The 17,282-nt window shown below is 49.4% G+C and overlaps 1 protein-coding gene across 1 annotated transcript in view; it reads right to left on the bottom strand.

The window, feature by feature from the left end:
• LOC123376856 (zonadhesin-like) overlaps window positions 1-16,211 on the bottom strand; it is a 58,308-nt gene extending 42,097 nt beyond the window's left edge. Inside the window, exons 1-25 of the mRNA XM_045029098.1 lie at window positions 16,163-16,211; window positions 16,008-16,094; window positions 15,666-15,716; window positions 14,153-14,400; window positions 13,634-13,811; window positions 12,978-13,086; window positions 12,320-12,411; window positions 11,478-11,654; window positions 11,041-11,243; window positions 9,877-10,021; window positions 9,610-9,660; window positions 9,300-9,386; window positions 8,958-9,008; window positions 7,445-7,692; window positions 6,926-7,103; window positions 6,270-6,378; window positions 5,614-5,705; window positions 4,772-4,948; window positions 4,335-4,537; window positions 3,171-3,315; window positions 2,904-2,954; window positions 2,594-2,680; window positions 2,252-2,302; window positions 739-986; window positions 220-397 (exon numbers count right to left, since the gene is read on the bottom strand). Coding sequence (XP_044885033.1) covers window positions 220-397; window positions 739-986; window positions 2,252-2,302; window positions 2,594-2,680; window positions 2,904-2,954; window positions 3,171-3,315; window positions 4,335-4,537; window positions 4,772-4,948; window positions 5,614-5,705; window positions 6,270-6,378; window positions 6,926-7,103; window positions 7,445-7,692; window positions 8,958-9,008; window positions 9,300-9,386; window positions 9,610-9,660; window positions 9,877-10,021; window positions 11,041-11,243; window positions 11,478-11,654; window positions 12,320-12,411; window positions 12,978-13,086; window positions 13,634-13,811; window positions 14,153-14,400; window positions 15,666-15,716; window positions 16,008-16,094; window positions 16,163-16,211 — 3,295 coding nt within the window. The remainder of the gene's footprint in view (window positions 1-219; window positions 398-738; window positions 987-2,251; window positions 2,303-2,593; window positions 2,681-2,903; window positions 2,955-3,170; window positions 3,316-4,334; window positions 4,538-4,771; window positions 4,949-5,613; window positions 5,706-6,269; window positions 6,379-6,925; window positions 7,104-7,444; window positions 7,693-8,957; window positions 9,009-9,299; window positions 9,387-9,609; window positions 9,661-9,876; window positions 10,022-11,040; window positions 11,244-11,477; window positions 11,655-12,319; window positions 12,412-12,977; window positions 13,087-13,633; window positions 13,812-14,152; window positions 14,401-15,665; window positions 15,717-16,007; window positions 16,095-16,162) is intronic.
• Window positions 16,212-17,282: the final 1,071 nt, after the last annotated feature.

The raw sequence follows: 17,282 nt of genomic DNA, 5'->3' as shown, positions 1-17,282 counted from the left end.
GGGTAACCAGAGTTCTTGTATGTTACGATTGCCAGGTACCCAAACAATAATGGTTCCTTTTCTCCAATGCCCTAAATCGCAGCCCATACAAGACAGACTAGTTTACTCTGGGATAAACATAACACCGTACAAAAAACCCAACCAATCCCCAAACTTCATGATTAATTGAAAAGCTCCAGATCATATGACTTGAAGGTTCTCAAGAACAGGGATACTCACCACACAGACCACAGAGCTGCCCCTTGTAACAGCTGGACACTGAGACCTCCACATAGTGATTGCCGTCAAATCTGACCCAGAGTCCGAAATCAGTTTCCAAGAGCACATAGCCCCCGCTGATCTGGACCTTGATCTTGTTTTCAATCACCACAGGCAGGTTCCTTCTGGTGCCATTCACCTGTACAACACGTTGGGAAAATCTGGTCATGACTAAGTACCCCCATAATTCCCAGTGAATCGCCCACGAATAGTCTAGCCAACTAGTTCCCTGGCAGGACTATTCTCACTCACACTGGGAATTGGGAGGAAATATGACAGAATGTTCACAGAAAGCAAGTTTCAACTGCCAATCCTGAGTATTCTCAGTGGAAGCCTAATTCTAAGAAGCCACCCAACCAATGAGGAAACAGAAATCCACCAGGAGACCTATACAGCCAATCAAATGTCTCAATTTCTGCAGGTCTCAGTTGAAGGCTGTCAGATGATTAAAATTCTCCTTTTAAATAACACGTCACTTACATTCACTTTCCTGTTCTTCAGCAAGGAAATCTGACTTCCATAGACATCCACGTGCACTGCCTTTACATAGGAAACTTTGGTATTGGAGCCCCTGTGCTCATTGGTGGTGGACACGTCAAAGGGTGGAAGCCCCCTGGAGTCGTTGCAGACTTTGGAGAGGGTGTAAGTGCAGTTTCCCATGAAATGGTGAACTCTGCCATCAAACGTGTAGTAATGCGGGTCCCCTGAGGCACTGCAGGTGGCACGGCCTTAAAAGGAAGAAATGTGGAGTAATCCCCTGCAAATCCCTACCCCGTTACTGCAGCGCTGTCACTTGCGCTCCACCAAGCACTTCACCTTGGTGCACACTTCCTGCTCACGCCACTTGAGAGCTAACAGGAACAGCATCAACGGGGCACAGAGTGGGGAGGAGCCAGGACAGCTGCCCCATCCCTAAATGCCATTGTGCTGTAACTGGAAGTCATCTGCGAGGCTCCCTGGAAACTCCGGGAAGTCATCCTCTCTGATCTGGGTCTTGAACTGGTGATGTGGAAACTAGGCTGAGACCTTCCAAACTCATTTTCCCTTGTAATCAGAGACAAGATCTGAACCCTGCTCTCACAGGGGGAGTGGGGCTTGGGAAGAAGCCGAGAGTGATCACTGGCAGGTCATGTTCCTTTCTGTTTGTGCAGACTCCAGAGAGGAAGCTCCCATGTAAAGCAACCCATTTCACCACTTGAGTAGCTAAGTGACGAACCCAAGGTTCCACTGTGAGTCAGTGGCGTCCCAAGGTAAACTAACAAGATAACTTGACTCCCTGTATCCTGCTTTTGCCAGAACAGACCACTTCCTTTACAACCAAGACAGTGATTATTCTAATCCGTACGCTGTTCACGTTCCTATTCCATACCCAGCAGTGTGATCTCTGAACACACACGAAACTGACAATTGCATTGTTGTTGCGTGCAACTCTCTGGAAATACATTATGGATTTTTCAAACTGTATTACTTAGAAATGCAGAACCCAGAACCAAGCAATCATTTCTAAAAAGAGCACTCTTTGTATAGGCTGCATCCCCTAGTCCCAGCTCCAACACTACGGCTTTGGTTCTAAGTTGGAGCCAAACCCGGAAGGGACGTAGTTAATGGAAGCGCATAAGATGTGATTAAATGCCTCTGAGAAGAGTTTGCAAGAGTTTGCTCTGTCCGGTCTGACCCCAAACACTAGGGCTGGCCCCAGGTTGTCCTCCAGCAAGACTCAAAAGCTCAAACAAACCTGGACTAGTTCCACACCTGGCTAGAGCTACCAGTTGCTTTACCATGTGTAAGGGGGAAAGGATTTGGATAACACCGATGGAATAACACTACCCGAGGGACTGGTCTGCATTCCAGTTGGACTGGCCTTCCTAAAACGGGATTGTGGAGTTTTCAAATGGTTAGACTGGTCTAAACCTAATCTGCATTCTGGCACCAATTTCTCACCCCACATGTGAATGGGCAGGAGATTTGTCCAATATGGAGGAACTCACGTTACCTGTCTGACAGGGCTCTACTGTAGTTGGACTTGCAGTGGTCGGGGATTTTCCTGGCAAAATATACAAAGGAAATAACATTAAGAGGTTGGTCATTGTGTTCTGTGAAGAATAGAATAGGAAAACTCTAGTACAGTTTTCTGTGAGACTGGAATTCATCGCGTCTGAGAAATGTGATTCTAGAAACACAGAGCACATGGCATATATCAAAACAGCAACAGCTCTAAGAATTCCTCACGATAAACAGATTGAACGTGTCTCTACCCCCTCCCCCCACCCCCAAGTACTAGGCTGTGAGCAAAGAGAAGGGTTTATTCTCAGCAACAGTCTCCTAGCAGATTTACCTGTGGTATTTTCTTCTGCTGTGGTGCTTATTGTGTGGGGCGAAGAGGTCTCCGAAGCAGGGGTTGTATCTTGCACTGTTGTAGACTCTAACAAGAGATGATCACAGCATTGGTTAGTGAGAACCAAGAACCCAGCGTGAGGTTCAGTTACATACATGGGGAGAACTGTGGACTCTTCTTCAAACTGGACCCTTCATTCCGCATCCCAAATGTTACGTTATCTGAACCCTCATCTGAAAGCAGCCACCAAGTTCACAGCCCACCAGGAAATGTCAAGGAGATTGAGAAAGCACTGAGAGATCCACGTTACCTGATGGACTGGTGCCTATTGTAGTTGGACTTGAAGTAATCGGGGCTTCTCCTGGAAAAAGATACAAAGAAATTTACGTTGAGAGGCTGGTCATTCTGTTCTATGAAAAGTGCCATAGGATAACCCTTGGATAGGTTGGATAGAATCAGCCATCAGCTCCTTCCTGTGAGATCGCATAAAGAACAAGGTATCTGGAGAAAGCCCTTCTGGACCAGAAACACTTAATTACTGAACTCACACATGGAACCTTTTTCAGGGAGAACTCACCAATGGGGTGACAACCCAGCTCCCCATCCTGAACACTGCATATCTCCTGCGCTCCACACTCCCAGCCTGTGCACGTGATGTTGTTTTTGCTGTTGCAGGTGCAGCGCTCGGTGCAGGCGTCGTGTGTGAACCAGTTTTCACCCAGCTGTTGGAGAAAGGAGAAGCACTTGAATATATAATAGTACAGTATGAAGTCTATCGAGTAGTGTCACCCTAGTGCAGTGGTTTTGAAACTGTGGCTCGGGACTCTGAACTGGGTCGCAGAATGTCAGGCACTGGGTCGTGGCGGCTCTGGTCAGTACCGCCCCACGGGCTGTTAAAAGTCCCGTCGGCGGTGCTGCCTGGCGGAGGCAGGCTAGTCCCTACCTATTCCGACACTGCGCAGTGCCCCCAGAAGCTGGGGGAGCGAGGGCGGGAGGGTTCTGTGGGTGAGAGCCACGTAGAACCGCTGCCATGCCTCCATGTATGAGCCAGACATGCTGCTCGCCGCTTCTGGGGTGCAGCGCGGTCCATGGTGCCATGACAGGCATGAAGCCTTCCTCTGCACCCCGGCTGCGCTGCTCACCGGGAGCCGCCGGAGTTAAGCCCGTGCCCCAACACCGCGCCGCAACCCCCTGCCCCAGCCCTGAGCCCCTCCCACACCCCAAATCTCTCATCCCCAGCTCCATTGCCTCGTGGGCATCAACAATTTTCTTCAACTGGCTCACCAAAAAAAAAAGTGTGAAAACTACCGCCCTAGTGGATAATGAAAGGAGTTGGGAACAGTTAAATGCCTTTGATGCTCTCCATGCTACGAGCTCCTTCCCCAGCGAGACACTGTGGCCCAGGAGGAGGTGTCCGGGACTGGGACACGTGAGACCTGTGTTCTATTCTCAGCACTGGCCTGCTGGAGGAGCTTATGCAAGCCACCTGACTGCTCAGTGCCTCAGTTTCCACCTCTGTAAACTGGGCATAATGATACCCACCTCCTTGGTAAAGCGCTTTGAGATCTGCTCTTGTGAAGAGCTAGGAATGGTTAATATTTACATGAAAACTAGATCCACGCAGCCCACTGACCTGAGCCCAGATGAAGTTCATCTCTGTTCATTAATTATGATCACTTACAATGACACTGAAAGAATCTGGGATTGTTGTTTCTGTTTCTAGGTGCTCAGGGTAACTTGCCTGATGATAGTGGTTGTTTCCATCCACACAACCGCAGCTGCTCTCCGGCACACAGGTGTCTCCACTCAGAACGTAGCCTTCCTTACAGAAACAGCCTTCCACTGGTAAGGAGCTGCAAGGGCTAAATGCAGAGGGAATCACGCAGGTGGCAGGACACCTGCTCCCACAGCTCTCGTACTGGCTTCCTGCTGGACAGGAGATTGCTGCAAGGGATAAGAAAAACCCAGATCACTGAAAGGAAAAGATCCCAAAGCAATTCTCTTGAAACTTCCCTTGTTTGTTCCAGGACAGCAATGGCTTGTTAGACCACCTTCAAAGCACTGCGGAAGGGGAAAGTCCATGCCATCAGGAAATACAGGACGCTCTATTTTTTAAGAAATTCTTGCATTAAAAAAGTTGAATTGCAGAAATCAACAGTTACAAATTACAACACTCACGGCAGAAAGTATTATTTCTCCATTCTCTGCAGATCCCAGCATTTGTGCACGACTCTGCATACGCCTGCAGCCCATTGCATAGGGACACTGTCTGTCCCTCAGTCTGACACATGTCGTAAACACAGTTTTCCAAGAAATTCTCTGGAGCTACTGTGGCGTGGCAGTCCTTGAAGATACCTACGCAAGTCAAGAAAGAAACAGAATCACAGAAAGAGAAGATGGAAGAAGCCGAGCTTCACCACTAACCATCCCCCGTCATGGCAAGGTGTCAGTGCTCCCGGGCCGGTGTAGGCTGAGTAGGTTTCTATATTCAGCCAGACCAAAACCTGGAGCTGAAGACACCCAAACACTGATGAGATTTGGCTCTGTTTGGCTTAGGCCTGTCTCTTCCATTTACAGGGTGAGTACAACGTAACTCAAAGTGGATACACTTGTTCTTGATTTACAGCTAGCAACACCCTGCTAGTTACTGTCTCCGGAGGAGGGAGTGCCTAAACCACTTGAGAGACCCCTGTAATAAAGGGGGGGAGTGGGGACCACTGCACTATGTCTCTGCTGCAGCTCTGTGCAGGCAGGAGCTGCAGAACTAGGCCCTCAAAGTGCAATTCCCAAATAATCTTCACATCCTGGTGCCATCTCAATGGAAGATCCAGTCTGAGCAGGTAACACAACGCAACCCCTGGGGCTTCCAGTGCGGCTTTTAGCATTGGGGGCTGTACACATTTCAAGGGGGACTCAGGGCTGTGGGCTCCAGGGAGCAGGGTCCAGGTGGAGGCACGTGCATGCTGTAATTTGGAGTGACTTCAATCCGTTTGCCCAGGACTAAGCCACTGCCATAGTACCTGCGGGGTCGGTGATGATGCCACAGGCTGTGTTCTTCCTCGCTTCACTCTCCAGCAGGGGGTCACAGTCTGGTACTGGCTGAGGGGAGCATCTGGGCAAGGCAAGGGAAAGAAAATCTTTTGATGTTTGTTTCTTTATCTCCCCGGGCCAACTGCAAAGGACGATGCCACGTCTGCACAGCAGGCACCATTTTATTACAGCCACCGAGCGGAATCCAGGCTCCCTGACAGGCTGAGTTCTGCCCCCACTCCCACAACACAGGAGGGGGCTCCCACTCCTGCACTGGCCACTGTGGGGTGCTCCACAGCTCAGATGGAGTTGAATTAGGGGTGGGACAAGCTGCTGCAGGAACCAGTGAATCTATCTGGCTCCTGACGGGGACAGCAGGTGACCTCCCACCCACCAGCAGGTCTTCCTGGATTGGGAGACAGCAGAGCCTGAAGACAGATGATTGCAGGCCAGCCACTCACTCCCTGCTTATGGTCAACTGGAGAGGGGGTTCCTGGGTGTACTGGACAAGACGGGAGTTGTGCTCAGCCCTAGCAGGACACTGGCTGGTGGAGTCATGGATGGGCGCCCTGTGGCTGAGTATGCAGCAGGCTTTCCTAGAGCTTTTGTAGCAAAGACCAACTGATTAGCTCCCCTCTGTACATACATGGTGTTATTCTCTGCCACTAGCCAGCTGTCTCCAAGCTCAGTGGAATCTCCTGCAGTGCTGCCATTCGGCTTTATGTTGTCATCCTTTGCATCACCATTGTAATTACCTATAAAAAATGAAAAACTTGCAGAATACTTGAAATTCACAACTTCAGAATGCACATTAGCGTGTGGTTGTCAAAGATATTTTAAGGAACTGGCTAGCGTTTATGTGCACGAGTGCCCTCTCCAGGAAAGAGTAAGAATTGCTCCCTACGCGTCTCATATGCCGTGCTGTTAACAGCTGATGAAGATTCTACTTTAGATTAAATGGTAGCGGTCTGTGTTTTTGGAGGAAATGGTTTGGCTTTCTGATTGTGTCACATCACACGGTGACTTGGGAAAACAGGTTACAATACAATAAGAACTAACCTGCACCCTTACACTCAAACTCCATCATTTCTGAACCTTAAAAGCCATGTGGATAACAGTCTGGAAATAGGAAAATACTCAAGGAAATGTCATCCGACAGGGAACTTCCAGTCCATCCAGATCCAGGGAGAACCAGAAACCTCACAATACAACGTGCTCTTGCAATTTAATTCCACGTCTTGGGTGTAATTGAAAAGCTCCAGATCATATGACTTGAAGGTTCTCAAGAGCAGGGATACTCACCACACAGACCACAGAGCTGCCCCTTGTAACAGCTGGACACTGCGACCTCCACATAGTGATTGCCGTCAAATCTGACCCAGAGTCCGAAATCAGTTTCCAAGAGCACATAGCCCCCGCTGATCTGGACCTTGATCTTGTTTTCAATCACCACAGGCAGGTTCCTTCTGGTGCCATTCACCTGTACAACACGTTGGGAAAATCTGGTCATGACTAAGTACCCCCATAATTCCCAGTGAATCGCCCACGAATAGTCTAGCCAACTAGTTCCCTGGCAGGACTGTTCTCACTCACACTGGGAATTGGGAGGAAATATGACAGAATGTTCACAGAAAGCAAGTTTCAACTGCCAATCCTGAGTATTCTCAGTGGAAGCCTAATTCTAAGAAGCCACCCAACCAATGAGGAAACAGAAACCCACCAGGAGACCTATACAGCCAATCAAATGTCTCAGTTTCTGCAGGTCTCAGTTTAAGGATGTCAGATGATTAAAATTCTCCTTTTAAATAACACGTCACTTACATTCACTTTCCTGTTCTTCAGCAAGGAAATCTGACTTCCATAGACATCCACGTGCACTGCCTTTACATAGGAAACTTTGGTATTGGAGCCCCTGTGCTCATTGGTGGTGGACACGTCAAAGGGTGGAAGCTCCCTGGAGTCGTTGCAGACTTTGGAGAGGGTGTAAGTGCAGTTTCCCATGAAATGGTGAACTCTGCCGTCAAACGTGTAGTAATGCGGGTCTCCTGAGGCACTGCAGGTGGCACGGCCTTAAAAGGAAGAAATATGGAGTAATCCCCTGCAAATCCCTACCCCGTTACTGCAGCGCTGTCACTTGCGCTCCACCAAGCACTTCACATTGGTGCGCGCTTCCTGCTCACGCCACTTGAGAGCTAACAGGAACAGCATCAACCGGGCACAGAGTGGGGAGGAGCCAGGACAGCTGCCCCATCCCTAAATGCCATCATGCTGTAACTGGAAGTCATCTGCGAGGCTCCCTGGAAACTCAGGGAAGTCATCCTCTCTGATCTGGGTCTTGAACGGGTGATGTGGAAACTAGGCTGAGACCTTCCAAACTCATTTTCCCTTGTGATCAGAGACAAGATCTGAACCCTGCTGTCACAGGGGGAGTGGGGCTTGGGAAGAAGCCGAGAGTGATCTCTGGCAGGTCATGTTCCTTTCTGTTTGTGCAGACTCCAGAGAGGAAGCTCCCATGTAAAGCAACCCATTTCACCACTTGAGTAGCTAAGTGACGAACCCAAGGCTCTACTGCAAGTCAGTGGCGTCCCAAAGTAAAATAACAAGATAACTTGACTCCCTGTATCCTGCTTTTGCCAGAACAGACCACTTCCTTTACAACCAAGACAGTGATTTTTCTAATCCGTACGCTGTTCACATTCCTATTCCATACCCAGCAGTGTGATCTCTGAACACACACGAAACTGACAATTGCATTGTGGTTGCATGCAACTCTCTGGAAATATGTTATGGATTTTTCAAACTGTATTACTTAGAAATGCAGAACCCAGAACCAAGCAATCATTTCTAAAAAGAGCACTCTTTGTATAGGCTGCATCCCCTAGTCCCATCTCCAACACTACGGCTTTGGTTCTAAGTTGGAGCCAAACCCGGAAGGGACGTAGTTAATGGAAGCGCATAAGATGTGATTAAATGCCTCTGAGAAGAGTTTGCAAGAGTTTGCTCTGTCAGGTCTGACCCCAAACACTAGGGCTGGCCCCAGGTTGTCCTCCAGCAAGACTCAAAAGTTCAAATAAACCTGGACTAGTTCCACACCTGGCTAGAGCTACCAGTTGCTTTACCATGTGTAAGGGGGAAAGGATTTGGGTAGCACCGATGGAATAACACTACCCGAGGGACTGGCCTGCATTCCAGTTGGACTGGCCTTCCTAAAACGGGATTGTGGAGTTTTCAAATGGTTATACTGGTCTACACCTAATCTGCATTCTGGCACCAATTTCTCACCCCACATGTGAATGGGCAGGAGATTTGTCCAATATGGAGGAACTCACGTTACCTGTCTGACAGGGCTCTACTGTAGTTGGAATTGCAGTGGTCGGGGATTTTCCTGGCAAAATATACAAAGGAAATAACATTAAGAGGTTGGTCATTGTGTTCTGTGAAGAATAGAATAGGAAAACTCTAGTACAGTTTTCTGTGAGACTGGAATTCATCGCGTCTGAGAAATGTGGTTCTAGAAACACAGAGCACATGGCATATATCAAAACAGCAACAGCTCTAATAATTCCTCACAATAAACAGATTGAACGTGTCTCTACCCCCTCCCCCCACCCCCAAGTACTAGGCTGTGAGCAAAGAGAAGAGTTTATTCTCAGCAACAGTCTCCTAGCAGCTTTACCTGTGGTACTTTCTTCTGCTGTGGTGCTTATTGTGTGGGGCGAAGAGGTCTCCGAAGCAGGGATTGTATCTTGCACTGTTGTAGACTCTAACAAGAGATGATCACAGCGTTGGTTAGTGAGAACCAAGAACCCAGCGTGAGGTTCAGTAACATACATGGGGAGAACTGGGGACCCTTCTTCAAAATGGACCCTTCATTCCGCATCCCAAATGTTACGTTATCTGAACCCTCATCTGAAAGCAGCCACCAAGTTCACAGCCCACCAGGAAATGTCAAGGAGATTGAGAAAGCACTGAGAGATCCACGTTACCTGATGGACTGGTGCCTATTGTAGTTGGACTTGAAGTAATCGGGGCTTCTCCTGGAAAAAGATACAAAGAAATTTACGTTGAGAGGCTGGTCATTTTGTTCTATGAAAAGTGCCATAGGATAACCCTTGGATAGGTTGGATAGAATCAGCCGTCAGCGCCTTCCTGTGAGATCGCATAAAGAACAAGGTATCTGGAGAAAGCCCTTCTGGACCAGAAACACTTAATTACTGAACTCACACATGGAACCTTTTTCAGGGAGAACTCACCAATGGGGTGACAACCCAGAACCCCATCCTGAACACTGCATATCTCCTGCGCTCCACACTCCCAGCCTGTGCACGTGATGTTGTTTTTGCTGTTGCAGGTGCAGCGCTCGGTGCAGGCGTCGTGTGTGAACCAGTTTTCACCCAGCTGTTGGAGAAAGGAGAAGCACTTGAATATATAATAGTACAGTATGAAGTCTATCGAGTAGTGTCACCCTAGTGCAGTGGTTTTGAAACTGTGGCTCGGGACTCTGAACTGGGTCGCAGAATGTCAGGCACTGGGTCGTGGCGGCTCTGGTCAGTACCGCCCCACGGGCTGTTAAAAGTCCCGTCGGCGGTGCTGCCTGGCGGAGGCAGGCTAGTCCCTACCTATTCCGACACTGCGCAGTGCCCCCAGAAGCTGGGGGAGCGAGGGCGGGAGGGTTCTGTGGGTGAGAGCCACGTAGAACCGCTGCCATGCCTCCATGTATGAGCCAGACATGCTGCTGGCCGCTTCTGGGGTGCAGCGCGGTCCATGGTGCCATGACAGGCATGAAGCCTTCCTCTGCACCCCGGCTGCGCTGCTCACCGGGAGCCGCCGGAGTTAAGCCCATGCCCCAACACCGCGCCGCAACCCCCTGCCCCAGCCCTGAGCCCCTCCCACACCCCAAATCTCTAATCCCCAGCTCCATTGCCTCGTGGGCATCAACAATTTTCTTCAACTGGCTCACCAAAAAAAAAAGTGTGAAAACTACCGCCCTAGTGGATAATGAAAGGAGTTGGGAACAGTTAAATGCCTTTGATGCTCTCCATGCTACGAGCTCCTTCCCCAGCGAGACACTGTGGCCCAGGAGGAGGTGTCCGGGACTGGGACACGTGAGACCTGTGTTCTATTCTCAGCACTGGCCTGCTGGATGAGCTTATGCAAGCCACCTGACTGCTCAGTGCCTCAGTTTCCCCCTCTGTAAACTGGGCATAATGATACCCACCTCCTTGGTAAAGCGCTTTGAGATCTGCTCTTGTGAAGAGCTAGGAATGGTTAATATTTACATGAAAACTAGATCCACGCAGCCCACTGACCTGAGCCCAGATGAAGTTCATCTCTGTTCATTAATTATGATCACTTACAATGACACTGAAAGAATCTGGGATTGTTGTTTCTGTTTCTAGGTGCTCAGGGTAACTTGCCTGATGATAGTGGTTGTTTCCATCCACACAACCGCAGCTGCTCTCCGGCACACAGGTGTCTCCACTCAGAACGTAGCCTTCCTTACAGAAACAGCCTTCCACTGGTAAGGAGCTGCAAGGGCTAAATGCAGAGGGAATCACGCAGGTGGCAGGACACCTGCTCCCACAGCTCTCGTACTGGCTTCCTGCTGGACAGGAGATTGCTGCAAGGGATAAGAAAAACCCAGATCACTGAAAGGAAAAGATCCCAAAGCAATTCTCTTGAAACTTCCCTTGTTTGTTCCAGGACAGCAATGGCTTGTTAAACCACCTTCAAAGCACTGCGGAAGGGGAAAGTCCATGCCATCAGGAAATACAGGACGCTCTATTTTTTAAGAAATTCTTGCATTAAAAAAGTTGAATTGCAGAAATCAACAGTTACAAATTACAACACTCACGGCAGAAAGTATTATTTCTCCATTCTCTGCAGATCCCAGCATTTGTGCACGACTCTGCATACGCCTGCAGCCCATTGCATAGGGACACTGTCTGTCCCTCAGTCTGACACATGTCGTAAACACAGTTTTCCAAGAAATTCTCTGGAGCTACTGTGGCGTGGCAGTCCTTGAAGATACCTACGCAAGTCAAGAAAGAAACAGAATCACAGAAAGAGAAGATGGAAGAAGCCGAGCTTCACCACTAACCATCCCCCGTCATGGCAAGGTGTCAGTGCTCCCGGGCCGGTGTAGGCTGAGTAGGTTTCTATATTCAGCCAGACCAAAACCTGGAGCTGAAGACACCCAAACACTGATGAGATTTGGCTCTGTTTGGCTTAGGCCTGTCTCTTCCATTTACAGGGTGAGGACAACGTAACTCAAAGTGGATACACTTGTTCTTGATTTACAGCTAGCAACACCCTGCTAGTTACTGTCTCCGGAGGAGGGAGTGCCTAAACCACTTGAAAGACCGCTGGAATAAAGGGGGGGAATGGGGACCACTGCACTATGTCTCTGCTGCAGCTCTGTGCAGGCAGGAGCTGCAGAACTAGGCCCTCAAAGTGCAATTCCCAAAAAATCTTCACATCCTGGTGCCATCTCAATGCACGATCCAGTCTGAGCAGGTAACTCAGCGCAACTCCTGGGGCTTCTAGTGCAGCTTTTAGCATTGGGGGCTGTACACATTTCAAGGGGGACTCAGCGCTGTGGGCCCCAGGGAGCAGGGTCCAGGTGGAGGCACGTGCATGCTGTAATTTGGAGTGACTTCAATCCGTTTGCCCAGGACTAAGCCACTGCCATAGTACCTGCGGGGTCGGTGATGATGCCACAGGCTGTGTTCTTCCTCGCTTCGCTCTCCAGCAGGGGGTCACAGTCTGGTACTGGCTGAGGGGAGCATCTGGGCAAGGCAAGGGAAAGAAAATCTTTTGATGTTTGTTTCTTTATCTCCCCGGGCCAGAACTGCAAAGGACGATGCCACGTCTGCACAGCAGGCACCATTTTATTACAGCCACCGAGCGGAATCCAGGCTCCCTGACAGGCTGAGTTCTGCCCCCACTCCCACAACACAGGAGGGGGCTCCCACTCCTGCACTGGCCACTGTGGGGTGCTCCACAGCTCAGATGGAGTTGAATTAGGGGTGGGACAAGCTGCTGCAGGAACCAGTGAATCTGTCTGGCTCCTGACGGGGACAGCAGGTGACCTCCCACCCACCAGCAGGTCTTCCTGGATTGGGAGACAGCAGAGCCTGAACACAGATGGTAGCAGGCCAGCCACTCACTCCTTGCTTATGGGCAACTGGAGAGGGGGTTCCTGGGTGTACTGGACAGGATGGGAGTTGTGCTCAGCCCTAGCAGGACACTGGCTGGTGGAGTCATGGATGGGCGCCCTGTGGCTGAGTATGCAGCAGGCTTTCCTAGAGCTTTTGTAGCAAAGACCACCTGATTAGCTCCCCTCTGTACATACATGGTGTTATTCTCTGCCACTAGCCAGCTGTCTCCAAGCTCAGTGGAATCTCCTGCAGTGCTGCCATTTGGCTTTATGTTGTCATCCTTTGCATCACCATTGTAATTACCTATAAAAAATGAAAAACTTGCAGAATACTTGAAATTCACAACTTCAGAATGCACATTAGCGTGTGGTTGTCCAAGATATTTTAAGGAACTGGCTAGCGTGTATGTGCACGAGTGCCCTCTCCAGGAAAGTGTAAGAATTGCTCCCTACGCGTCTCATATGCCGCGCTGTTAACAGCTGATGAAGATTCTACTTTAGATTAAATGGTAGCGGTCTGTGTTTTTGGAGGAAATGGTTTGGCTTTCTGATTGTGTCACATCACACGGTGACTTGGGAAAACAGGTTACAATACAATGAGCACTAACCTGCACCCTTACACTCAAACTCCATCATTTCTGAACCTTAAAAGCCATGTGGATAACAGTCTGGAAATAGGAAAATACTCAAGGAAATGTCATCCGACAGGGAACTTCCAGTCCATCCAGATCCAGGGAGAACCAGAAACCTCACAATACAACGTGCTCTTGCAATTTAATTCCACGTCTTGGGTGTAATTGAAAAGCTCCAGATCATATGACTTGAAGGTTCTCAAGAGCAGGGATACTCACCACACAGACCACAGAGCTGCCCCTTGTAACAGCTGGACACTGCGACCTCCACATAGTGATTGCCGTCAAATCTGACCCAGAGTCCGAAATCAGTTTCCAAGAGCACATAGCCCCCGCTGATCTGGACCTTGATCTTGTTTTCAATCACCACAGGCAGGTTCCTTCTGGTGCCATTCACCTGTACAACACATTGGGAAAATCTGGTCATGACTAAGTACCCCCATAATTCCCAGTGAATCGCCCACAAATAATCTAGCCAACTAGTTCCCTGGCAGGACTGTTCTCACTCACACTGGGAATTGGGAGGAAATATGACAGAATGTTCACAGAAAGCAAGTTTCAACTGCCAATCCTGAGTATTCTCAGTGGAAGCCTAATTCTAAGAAGCCACCCAACCAATGAGGAAACAGAAACCCACCAGGAGACCTATACAGCCAATCAAATGTCTCAATTTCTGCAGGTCTCAGTTGAAGGCTGTCAGATGATTAAAATTCTCCTTTTAAATAACACGTCACTTACATTCACTTTCCTGTTCTTCAGCAAGGAAATCTGGCTTCCATAGACATCCACGTGCACTGCCTTTACATAGGAAACTTTGGTATTGGAGCCCCTGTGCTCATTGGTGGTGGACACGTCAAAGGGTGGAAGCTCCCTGGAGTCGTTGCTGACTTTGGAGAGGGTGTAAGTGCAGTTTCCCATGAAATGGTGAACTCTGCCATCAAACGTGTAGTAATGCGGGTCTCCTGAGGCACTGCAGGTGGCACGGCCTTAAAAGGAAGAAATATGGAGTAATCCCCTGCAAATCCCTACCCCGTTACTGCAGCGCTGTCACTTGCGCTCCACCAAGCACTTCACGTTGGTGCGCGCTTCCTGCTCACGCCACTTGAGAGCTAACAGGAACAGCATCAACCGGGCACAGAGTGGGGAGGAGCCAGGACAGCTGCCCCATCCCTAAATGCCATCGTGCTGTAACTGGAAGTCATCTGCGAGGCTCCCTGGAAACTCTGGGAAGTCATCCTCTCTGATCTGGGTCTTGAACTGGTGATGTGGAAACTAGGCTGAGACCTTCCAAACTCATTTTCCCTTGTGATCAGAGACAAGATCTGAACCCTGCTCTCACAGGGGGAGCGGGGCTTGCGAAGAAGCCAGGAGTGATCACTGGCAGGTCATGTTCCTTTCTGTTTGTGCACACTCCAGAGAGGAAGCTCCCATGTAAAGCAACCCATTTCACCACTTGAGTAGCTAAGTGACGAACCCAAGACTCTACTGCAAGTCAGTGGCGTCCCAAGGTAAACTAACAAGATAACTTGACTCCCTGTATCCTGCTTTTGCCAGAACAGACCACTTCCTTTACAACCAAGACAGTGATTTTTCTAATCCGTACGCAGTTCACTTTCCTATTCCATACCCAGCAGTGTGATCTCTGAACACACACGAAACTGACAATTGCATTGTGGTTGCATGCAACTCTCTGGAAATACGTTATGGATTTTTCAAACTGTATTACTTAGAAATGCAGAACCCAGAACCAAGCAATCATTTCTAAAAAGAGCACTCTTTCTATAGGCTGCATCCCCTAGTCCCAGCTCCAACACTACGGCTTTGGTTCTAAGTTGGAGCCAAACCCGGAAGGGACGTAGTTAATGGAAGCGCATAAGATGTGATTAAATGCCTCTGAGAAGAGTTTGCAAGAGTTTGCTCTGTCCGGTCTGACCCCAAACACTAGGGCTGGCCCCAGGTTGTCCTCCAGCAAGACTCAAAAGTTCAAATAAACCTGGACTAGTTCCACACCTGGCTAGAGCTACCAGTTGCTTTACCATGTGTAAGGGGGAAAGGATTTGGGTAGCACCGATGGAATAACACTACCCGAGGGACTGGCCTGCATTCCAGTTGGACTGGCCTTCCTAAAACGGGATTGTGGAGTTTTCAAATGGTTATACTGGTCTACACCTAATCTGCATTCTGGCACCAATTTCTCACCCCACATGTGAATGGGCAGGAGATTTGTCCAATATGGAGGAACTCACGTTACCTGTCTGACAGGGCTCTACTGTAGTTGGAATTGCAGTGGTCGGGGATTTTCCTGGCAAAATATACAAAGGAAATAACATTAAGAGGTTGGTCATTGTGTTCTGTGAAGAATAGAATAGGAAAACTCTAGTACAGTTTTCTGTGAGACTTGAATTCATCGCGTCTGAGAAATGTGGTTCTAGAAACACAGAGCACATGGCATATATCAAAACAGCAACAGCTCTAATAATTCCTCACAATAAACAGATTGAACGTGTCTCTACCCCCTCCCCCCACTCCCAAGTACTAGGCTGTGAGCAAAGAGAAGGGTTTATTCTCAGCAACAGTCTCCTAGCAGCTTTACCTGTGGTACTTTCTTCTGCTGTGGTGCTTATTGTGTGGGGCGAAGAGGTCTCCGAAGCAGTGGTTGTATCTTGCACTGATGGAGAATCTAAAAAGAGATGATCACAGCGTTGGTTAGTGAGAATCAGGAACCCAGGGTGAGGTTCAGTAACATACATGGGGAGAACTGGGGACCCTTCTTCAAAATGGACCCTTCATTCCGCATCCCAAATGTTACGTTATCTGAACCCTCATCTGAAAGCAGCCACCAAGTTCACAGCCCACCAGGAAATGTCAAGGAGATTGAGAAAGCACTGAGAGATCCACGTTACCTGATGGACTGGTGCCTATTGTAGTTGGACTTGAAGTAATCGGGGCTTCTCCTGGAAAAAGATACAAAGAAATTTATGTTGAGAGGCTGGTCATTCTGTTCTATGAAAAGTGCCATAGGATAACCCTTGGATAGGTTGGATAGAATCAGCCATCAGCGCCTTCCTGTGAGATCGCATAAAGAACAAGGTATCTGGAGAAAGCCCTTCTGGACCAGAAACACTTAATTACTGAACTCACACATGGAACCTTTTTCAGGGAGAACTCACCAATGGGGTGACAACCCAGCACCCCATCCTGAACACTGCATATCTCCTGCGCTCCACACTCCCAGCCTGTGCACGTGACGTTGTTTTTGCTGTTGCAGGTGCAGCGCTCGGTGCAGGCGTCGTGTGTGAACCAGTTTTCACCCAGCTGTTGGAGAAAGGAGAAGCACTTGAATATATAATAGTATAAAGTCTATCGAGTAGTGTCACCCTGGTGCAGTGGTTTTCATACTGAGGGGCATGACCATGTGCTGGGTCGCGGAATGTCAGGCACTGGGTCCCGTCGGCGGTGCTGCCTGGTGGAGGCAGGCTAGTTCCTACCTATTCCGACACTGCGCTGTGCCCCCGGAAGCTGCGGGAGCGGGGATGGGAGGCTTCTGCAAGTGAGAACCACACGGAGCCACTTCCATGCCTCTGACTATGAGCCAGACATGCTGCTGGCCGCTTCTGGGGTGCATCGCGGTCCATGGTGCCATGACAGGCATGAAGCCTTCCTCTGCACCCCGGCTGCGCTGCTCACCGGGAGCCGCCGGAGGTAAGCACGTGCCCCAACCCCGCGCCGCAACTCCCTGCCCTAGCCCTGAGCCCCACCCACACCCTGAACCTCTCATTCCTGGCTACACGCCACAGCCCTCACCCCTGCATCTCAACCCTCCACCTCAGCGCTGAGCCCCTCCCACATCCCAGATCTCTCATCCTCA

Source organism: Mauremys mutica, chromosome 9, assembly GCF_020497125.1.
Source record: "Mauremys mutica isolate MM-2020 ecotype Southern chromosome 9, ASM2049712v1, whole genome shotgun sequence".
Lineage (NCBI taxonomy): Eukaryota > Metazoa > Chordata > Testudines > Geoemydidae > Mauremys > Mauremys mutica.
This window is presented reverse-complemented; position numbering and strand designations above follow the sequence as displayed.